The 9,386-nt window shown below is 38.7% G+C and overlaps 1 protein-coding gene across 2 annotated transcripts; it reads left to right on the top strand.

The window, feature by feature from the left end:
* The first annotated feature begins 314 nt into the window (after positions 1-314).
* Positions 315-9,163, top strand: LOC114270980 (uncharacterized). 2 transcript variants are annotated; one of them, XM_028212604.2, is made up of 9 exons: positions 315-496; positions 603-640; positions 7,053-7,092; positions 7,326-7,475; positions 7,567-7,669; positions 7,860-7,923; positions 8,057-8,180; positions 8,668-8,802; positions 8,942-9,163. In XM_028212604.2, exons 5-9 carry the CDS (start codon positions 7,570-7,572, stop codon positions 9,044-9,046), a joined length of 528 nt encoding a protein of 175 aa, XP_028068405.2. In that variant the 5' UTR covers positions 315-496; positions 603-640; positions 7,053-7,092; positions 7,326-7,475; positions 7,567-7,569; the 3' UTR covers positions 9,047-9,163. The 2 variants fall into 2 exon arrangements, with proteins under 2 accessions (XP_028068405.2, XP_082724073.1); XM_082867947.1 differs by having other exon boundaries at positions 7,053-7,475.
* Positions 9,164-9,386: the final 223 nt, after the last annotated feature.

Genomic DNA, 9,386 nt, shown 5'->3' with positions numbered 1-9,386 from the left:
AAAAGAGAAAAAAAAAAAAAAAAAAAAAAAAAAAAAAAAAAAGCATGGAAAACTATCATTTATCATAGGAAAATTTGACTATACACCCATTTTTTTTTCTTTAAAAAAAAATGTATTATATGTATCTTAATTATGCCATTACCTTTTTTAGTTATAATTGTTATCTTTTTATAATTATGATAATATTTTAATTATAATTTATAAATCTTTTAATATATCTCATATTATATTTTTAATTATAACTTCAAAAATATAAATTTATGTCAATTTTTTCCCTTATCATATCATATGTTTCCAATCTTATCAATCAAACATGACGTTATATGCAGGTGTGTCTAGAGGGAGAGATCCCTGCTATGCCTGTATTGAATGAAGAAGACCCCCATAGGGTTCAGATAAAAGAGGTTTTTGAATACTTTCCGCAACTGCCTTCCGATTCCCTCATCTCATCGGTGTTAGAATTGTGCATGTGTTCGCATTGCCGGATGCACCGGAGGTGATTTACAATCCCACTTCCTCATTTCATTTTCATTATTATTATTATTATTATTATTTTTTTAAGTGTGCTCAAGTTTCAAATGCTTTCAATTTGATTTTTCCAGGAAGAATATCAATCAACCTCTTTGAAGCTTTTGACAAGGTATGCAATTTTGTTCCATTTTACACTGTCCTCCTTCTCAATGGTTAACGTTGGTATATGGGTAAAAAATGTATAAAAATATGTAAAATTTACATTGGAGTTCAAATTTTTTTTCTTCACATTAGTGGATCCTTAACAATCGGCCAATAGAATGTCGTTGCCAAAAAAAAAAACAAAGAAGAAGAAGAAGAAAACCATTAGTGAGTCCTTAGTCAGGTAGATGGTTTGATTATGATGCCAGCAATTTATGCAGTGAGTAGTGAAGTTCCCGTTTTGCTGTTAATTGACTCTGGTGAAATTTAGTGATTAATATATGTGCATTTTTTGCACAATTTTGTGAAGTTTATGCACTAAAATGAAGTTTGGTTTGCTTCTGCATTTTGAATTTCATTACATTTCACATAAATTTCACTTTTATTATTTATTTCTCCAATTTCATCAACCAATCACATAATGGCATATACATGTATATTTAACGGTTGTGGAGGTAGGGGGTGGTTTTGGGGGAGATGGGCAGGGGAAAAAGAGATAGGAAAATGGAAGTGGAGTGGACAGCCGTAGACCGCATGGTCAAGTGGAGTGGGTTGAAGGTAACGCAAGAGGGGGGAAGAGGGAGTATGGTGGGTTTGGTTTTCCAGGAGCTGGTGGTGGATTTTTTAGTGACGCTAGAGTAGCTGGCAACGATGGTGGTCAAGATTTTGGTGGCGGTGGTGGTGGGGGACTTGGCGGTGGAACTGGACTTGTGGGGGATCTGGTGGCAGTGGTTCTCCATTGGGCGAAAGGGCTTACAAAAACGAAAGGCAAATTTTAGGAAGTAAGAGAGTGGTTGGCAGAGTGAGACTAAGGTGCTGTTTGGTGTAGCTGTTAAAACAGATTATAGATTATAGCTTAACAGATTATAGGTTATGACTTTAATCAGAAATTGTTAATCTGTTTGGTATAGCTGTTGGATTATAGATTTAAGTTGCTGAGTAGTGTTTGTTAAATAAGCTGTGAATTAGCTTTTTCAATTAATTTTTATTTTTTATTATTCACTATTTGTCTATATTTTTCATAAAAAATAATAATAATATTTTATAGTCCATTTGGGTCTTTTTCTATTTTTAAAAAAATAAAAAATAAAAAAATCTAAGAGTATAACCGTGAATTAACATGTCCACAGCAGAAGCTGATAATCAGAAGCAAAGGGTGAGCAGCTTCTCAGAATCAGTTTTTTTGACTTAAAATAAGTTGTAAGAATCAGAAGATGTTTGAAATAAGTTTAACCAAACAGTCTAAAATAACTTTTTAAAAGCCAGAAGCCATAAGCTGGTTAAAAAAAGCCCCACCAAACACCCCCTAAGGATAGAGAGATTGAAGATGCAGAGGATGGTGGTGATCGGTTGGGCTACAATGGTTGAATAAATAATGTGGGGGATGTGGGGTGGAGAGCAAAAGTAGAGAGAGGGGGAAAAGGGATCAAAGACATTTGCATCAACACAACACCATTTGAGAGAGAGAAAGAAGATGGGTAATTTTATCATTTCACATTATTGAGCATCTGTATTGCAAAATAAGCAAGGGTAAAAAACTAATTTCACTATCTTTGTTAACTCTGTTTAATGATTTTGTTGTAACCTTGAAGGAGTATGGATTATGAAAATTTGAATTTTGTGGCATATTTCTCAATAGTCAGCAAAATTTGAATTCTGTGCCAACTTTGATCTTCAAAGCCATCTTTGATGAGTTTTTGTTCATTGTGTTCTAAGGGGTTGCCTTGGTTCATGTTCTCAATTTACCTTGGTTGTTGGTGCGATCTCCAATAGTTATTGTAAACATGAGGTTTTTGAGGAGTGTATGTATTTCTAGGTAGAGTAATGCTTGGTATCTCGAAAAGGAGGTTGGCTTGAGTGGCTCGAAATTCATCTTGATGAACGTCCGGCTGGTTGTCCGACGAGAAGACTGACAGCCACGGTCGACAAAGGTGACAACTGCGGTAGACAAGTTTTCACCCAGTCGTCCGGGCGGACGTCTAGCCAACACCCATTCAGGCCATTCGAGCCCCTCCTTTTCGGGCTATCAAGCATTTTTGTTCTAGGGATGGAGTTGCTTTGTTTTTTTGGATGTCATTTTGTTGTATTGGCATCTTGCCAACTTGTTCTTACTGTGTTTTGTGTTGGATCATCCCATGTGAGCTCCCATTGGAGAACCCACTTTCTCCACCCAATGGAAGTGGCTCTCCCACTCTACCAACCCCACTAGAGAGTGGAAGAGGGTAGGTGGTGACCAATGAGGCTCTCCCTCTTTGGTGTATAAATAGAGGTTGAGGGCAGAGTTGAAATCATCAGAAATTGAGTGTGAAAGCTGTGAGTTGAGTGAGTTTTATCTCCTCCTCTGTAATTGTATTTTTGCTCCATTTTAGTGATAATTCTCATTTCTGTCCGTGGATGTAGGCATTGGGCCGAACCACGTAAATATTGTGTTCTCTGTGTGTGTGAGATAATTTTCTGGGTGTCTTTGATCCTAACAAAGTGGTATCAGAGCCAAGTTGTACGTTTTTCGGAAAAACAGAGCGTTGTTTCGAAACTGCCCAGAAATCGTATTGCTCGAAATCAGATTTTGAGCATACTAGGAGCAAGGGCTCGACGAGAGGAGTCCAGAAACATAAAGCACACACCCAACGGAGGCCGGACGCGCCCTCACGCGCCCCTGGAAGTTGGCGCGTGAGTCCCAGTCTCGCCACGGCCACCACGCGCCGATTAGGCAGACGGCGCGTGATCCCACTCTCACCCACGCGCTCCACGCGCGGACGAAGGAAGAAGACGCGTGAGTTCACGCGCGACACGCGCCGCACGCGCGCGCACGAGCCGCTCGAGCCGGAGCCGCGTTGACCGAGTTTGAGCCGCTGACCGAGCCGATGACGTCAGCCTGACGTCAGCATAACCGGAGGATTAATCTGGTGCTTCGCAGGCGCACCAGATTCTACCGATCTGAACCGTTAAAATTGTTTTGGCTACATCTAAGCCATTTGAGGTCCGATTTGGGTGATCCAATAGTACTTTCCAACTATTTGGAATATTTCGGACACATCCGTACGGTCAGATTTTGCAAATAAACTTTCAAAAATTTGCAGTTTTTATTTTGGCAATCCGAAGTGCTTTTCCGGCTAATTTGAGTAGTCCGGACTTCACAGCAAAGCCTGTTTTTCAAACAGAGATTATTTTCTAGATGATGGGGGAATCCACATCAGTTTCAGGGCCGATGATTCAGTTGAACGCTTCTAATTATGCGATATGGAAGCCGCGGATGGAGGACATCCTGTATTGTAGAGATTTGTTTGATCCTATAGCGCTAAAGAGGGTCAAACCAAATGGAGACAAGGATGTGGACTGGATAAAAAATAACCGGAAGACTGTCGGTCAAATCAGACAGTGGATTGACCACAGTGTGTTCCACCATGTTGCCCAAGAGACAGACGCCTATGCCCTATGGATGAAATTTGAGGGCATGTACCAGTCCAAGACCGCACGGAACAAAGCCTTGATAATGAGAAGGCTTATAAACCTGAAGCTGAAGAATGGTGTGTCTGTTGCTGAACACACCAGTGAATTCCACAGCCTTGTGAACCAGCTTGCATCTATCAAAATGGAGTTGGAGGATGAGATGCAAGCATTATTATTACTCAGTTCCTTACCAGACAGCTGGGAGACGTTGGTGGTTTCTCTCAGTAATTCTGCACCCGAAGGGAAGCTGACCATGGGGATGGTCACAGACGCCTTATTCAACGAAGAGGCAAGGAAGAAAGAGATGGACGGAGAGCAGTCTCATGCCCTTGTCACAGAAAGTAGAGGCAGAGATAGAGAAAGGGGCAGAGGTAGAGGAAGAAGTAAAAGCAGAGGGCGTTCACAGTCCAGACAGGACAACACGAGGAGGTGTTTTTACTGTGATCAAGAGGATCACGTAATAAGAGATTGCCCAGAGAAGAAGGCGGACAGACAAGCCAAAGAGAAGGCTAAGGGACACGGAGGTCCCTCAACTACAGCAGTTGCAGTGCATTCCTCTGACGATGAAGAGGTGATGCTTACAGTCTCGTCAGAGTTGAAAACACCCGGCTGGATTTTGGATTCAGGGTGTACGTTCCACATATGTGCGGATAGGAAGCTTTTCTCCACTTACCGAAGAGTCAGCGGTAGCATTATCCGGATGGCCAACAACACAGTGAACAGAGTTGTCGGCATAGGGACAGTGCGATTCCTTACTAAGGATGGAAGAAAAGTAATTTTATCTGAGGTCCGACATGTGCCAGGAGTACGGAGGAATCTAATCTCCCTGAGTATGCTAGATCTAAAAGGAAATTGTTTCTCATCTAGTGGCGGGGTTCTTCATGTACGTAGTGGTGATAGAGAAATGTTGCAAGGCAAATTGTGCAACAAACTGTACAGACTGGAAGGAGAAGTTTTGACAAAGATGAGTGTTGTCAAATGCCAGTCGAAGGGTACAAAGAGAGAACATACGCAACCAAAGCGTATGATTGAGCAAGGCTTTCATCAGGAATGGCGAAAACGGTGCACGGGAACGCAAGGAGGCAGTTCAAAGGTGCACAGATCTGAGCCAGTGAAGCCTATCTTGAAGAAAGTTCAGAGCAAAGAAACCAAATCTGTAGAGACTATGCCAGTAAAGAAGAGAGTTTCTTTTGCTTCCGTGTTAGAGACATTTTGCAACCTCTCAAAAGATGCATGGAAGGGAGGGATGCAATCTCAAGTCGCAAAGTGAGCTTTGCAATGCACTCCAATAAGGGGGTGCAAGCACTATGCACGGAGTTGCATAGTGATAACTTGTACAGACCGATGGAAGTTGTCTTGGCAGAAGGGCTAACTGTCAAACATCAGTACGGACGTACAAGTGAGACAGAACCGAACATCAGGGATTGCAGCACAGACAACGGGCGTATGAGATCGCTGGGAAGTTGTTCTGAAGTGCAGAAAGCAAAGGCTGGTTGTTCAGAAATAAGCTCCGAGCAAGGAAAATTGAGGATGTTAATGTGTCAAACTCTGAAGTTTTCTAGTTGCTCCAGTGTTCATCATGCAAGGAGTTGCACGGTAATGCAAGGGTATCCCGAGCAGGGGGTGCAGGACATCCAATCAGGGGGTGTCAAGATATCTTGGTTGCGCAAGTTCAAGCATAGCAAGTGAAGATATCCGAGACAGGAAGCGTGGAAGAGATTTGTGGGAGATAGGAGCAGAGGCTCTCTCCAAATCAAAGAATGGTGTGAGTTGAGTTGAGGATGTAGGATTCCCTCCTCCTCTTGTATCTCTGGTGTATTATCTCTAGCTTTCAGGGGATGCAATGTCTCAGTGAGGAGATGAAGATTCTGTTGGTCTTTTGGGCGTGACAAGATTAGCAGCAGTGTGTGGACTGGATCACCTCACATGAGTTGAGGGGGTGATTTGTTGGATCATCCCATGTGAGCTCCCATTGGAGAACCCACTTTCTCCACCCAATGGAAGTGGCTCTCCCACTCTACCAACCCCACTAGAGAGTGGAAGAGGGTAGGTGGTGACCAATGAGGCTCTCCCTCTTTGGTGTATAAATAGAGGTTGAGGGCAGAGTTGAAATCATCAGAAATTGAGTGTGAGAGCTGTGAGTTGAGTGAGTTTTATCTCCTCCTCTGTAATTGTATTTTTGCTCCATTTTAGTGATAATTCTCATTTCTGTCCGTGGATGTAGGCATTGGGCCGAACCACGTAAATATTGTATTCTCTGTGTGTGTGAGATAATTTTCTGGGTGTCTTTGATCCTAACATTTTGGACTATGGATTTGGTTTGTGCTTTCAAATAAGTTCATATATATATTTGAAGAAAATGATATGACTTGCTACTAAATGGAAGGACATGTCCAAATACTACTAATAGTAGTAACAATTCTTAAATGAGTAGTAATAATAATTTTAAAAAATCACAAACTGCGTGCCAAAGAGGACCATGAACTGGAGAAGAAATGAAAGAGGATGTTGTAAATATATGTTCTTATTTTGAACCTGTAATCTTTTCAAAATGGTCTACTCCTTAAAAAATCATATGCCTTGCCAAATATGAATATAATCTTAGTGTCTCCCCTTTGCAGTCTATGCCAGGTTTGTGTGAATAAACAAAATTCCAAAAAATAAATATGAAACGTGACATGATTAGAAATAAACAAATAGATATACGTATACTCTTTGGGAATTTTTAATTTTCCTCTATGTAGGATAAAATTTTAGTAGCGAAGTATGTTAGAAATGTTTGACATTAAATTTGAAGATGAAGTAGCACCAACAAGGATATATGTTTTCTCATAATGCATGTAGAAATGTTGCTTAACTATTCCTTATTAGTGGATTGAAAGAATCCTCTTATAAATTCTTGATATTAGTTTAAATTTGCATGTCCACAGGTACTACAATGGACACATGGCACAAGATGTTGTGGAAGAGGTTTGCACTAATCTGATTATGTTTTTTTTTCTATTTACTATAGTTTGGTAGAGTTTGTTGAGTTGCAAACAATGATTTTCAAATTAATGTTTCAGCCATGTGATGGGGTTAAATGGGTTTCATTTGATACATTTGATTTCTATAATATTATATGCATATTTCAATTAATTACTATTTGTTAACAAGCCAATGTTTGAGCACCCTAATTTAGACATCTACCAAAATGTCGTAAGGTTCCACAAAGGGAAGCCAATTTTCTTACCCAACTTCGTCAAAAGAAAGGAAGAGTACATTACATTGGTGTCTGCACTAACCCTTCCTCTGAGGACTTGGACCTTTGGGAGAGTTGAGGCTTCAAAATACTCTTTGTTGGACATGTTAAGGTACCACTTCAAATATTTTTCTTTTAAATGCATCTTTGATTTCATCCTAGTTTCATTTTTATTGCTAATTTTTGCCTTGCTGCTTTACAAGTCGATGGTTGAGATTACATGTGTGATGATTATACCATTACATGATTACGAGGCACATGTTGCTAGACATTTCGGGAACTGCTCATTTGATGAGCTTTTTAGAGGTAAGACTCTTTTTTTATTTTTATTTTTTATTTATTTTTAAGTCTTAAACTTGTGTAGCCATCGAATGAATGTAATCCTTGAAACTTGTTCATGTGTTCAACAGCCTTCTCTTGCATATGTATTTTTATCTTAAGCTTGTGTAGCCATCCAACGAACCTAATGCTTGAAACTTGTTTATGTGTTCAACAGCCTTCTCTCGCATAGTCATCGGAGCTTTAGCATATCTTGTCATTGATCACTTTTTTGCCTTGAGGTAAGATTTTTTTTTTTTTGTGAGGTTGTTTGATAATGGAACCTCAATCTTTTGATGCTGTCAATTTAATTGTGTTTGATTGGTGTAGGATATTGAGGCGTAACATTGAGTTAATTGTGTTTGATTGGTGTAGGATATTGAGGCGCAACATTGAGTTGGTCCAGCAAGGTGAGCCTGTGCCTGCTAAGAAACCTTGGGAGAATCTGACTGATGAAAAGAGAATTGAAGCTTTCATCCGGGGGACCCACCAAATAGAGGTGAGTCAGTGGAAACTTGAAATATATTCTAATGAATTGTTGAACATCTTACATGATTTAAGTAGGTGTATTAATATGTTTGATTTTGTCTATTCAAGTAATTCATTGTATATTCTTCCTTATATATGTACTAGTGTATGCTCGTGCCTACAGGCACGGTGTAAATAATGATGAGATCAAAATGTAATTGAATATAAAATTATTTGGTTAAAATGTAGTTTACCCTATTTGTTACTAAAAATTTGAAGTCAAAATATGAATAGAGGTTTGGTTAGTTTTGAAAAGATTTTTTTTTTTTTTTAAACTTGAAAATATGTTTAGTTGTGTATTTGAAAATAGACATTTCCCAATCAACTATTTAAAATACGGCAATCACCGAGTGGGTCATTCATTTGGTACCTATGGCAGGTAGCAGTAGCTGCACCTTCACAGCTCTAAATGTTCTAGTTTTAAAACATCTGATAAGATATTCTGGTCTTCTTTGTAGTTGGTCATTCATAAATTGGTACCATCGATTGCTCGGGCATATTTTGACGGATCACTCCCAGTCCTATTGTCTACCGACCAAGAGTGTGTTTTGTTCCTCTTGGGTCTGCGGTGTTATCTTGTACGACAGGTTAAGGTTAGATGAGAACTTATTTTAAACCATTGTACAAATATTAACTAGAACATATAACTTTGATGCTATATATATATATATATATTTTACACTAATGCTAACTCTTCTTATAAATTCAATAATTTTTACCTTTGATTCACAGGAAGTTTTGCATTTGACCACCGATGATGAGATTTTGCAACATATGAGAGGTGTTTTTCGAGATGTGTTGGATTGTTTCAACACATTATCTCCAGAGGTAGGTTGATTCTAGGCAGCTTATGAATTTAGTTATTGAAAACTTTTGATTGTTTAAAAATGAACTTATTTAATAAGCACTTAGATGTTCCTGTATAAAACTTCTTTTCTTTTAATTTGTCTATAATCTTTTGAATTCCATATTTTTCTTATCTCCATATTTTTTTATTCGGTCCTTATAGTATATCAATCAAAGTTTTTTTAGCGCTTAAACTATCGATTGAATCTATTAAGTTCTTAAAATATTTAATTTAAACATATTTAGTCTCTGAAAAGATTACAAAAATAAAATATATGTTTATACGTATTATAAATTAATAAAAGACCCTACTTAATTAAAATTATATTAT

This window comes from Camellia sinensis, chromosome 5 (assembly GCF_055761805.1).
Source record: "Camellia sinensis isolate YWXY chromosome 5, ASM5576180v1, whole genome shotgun sequence".
NCBI classification, from domain to species: domain Eukaryota; kingdom Viridiplantae; phylum Streptophyta; class Magnoliopsida; order Ericales; family Theaceae; genus Camellia; species Camellia sinensis.
Note: the sequence above shows the minus strand (reverse complement) of the source record. Positions and strands in the feature narration are given on the sequence as shown.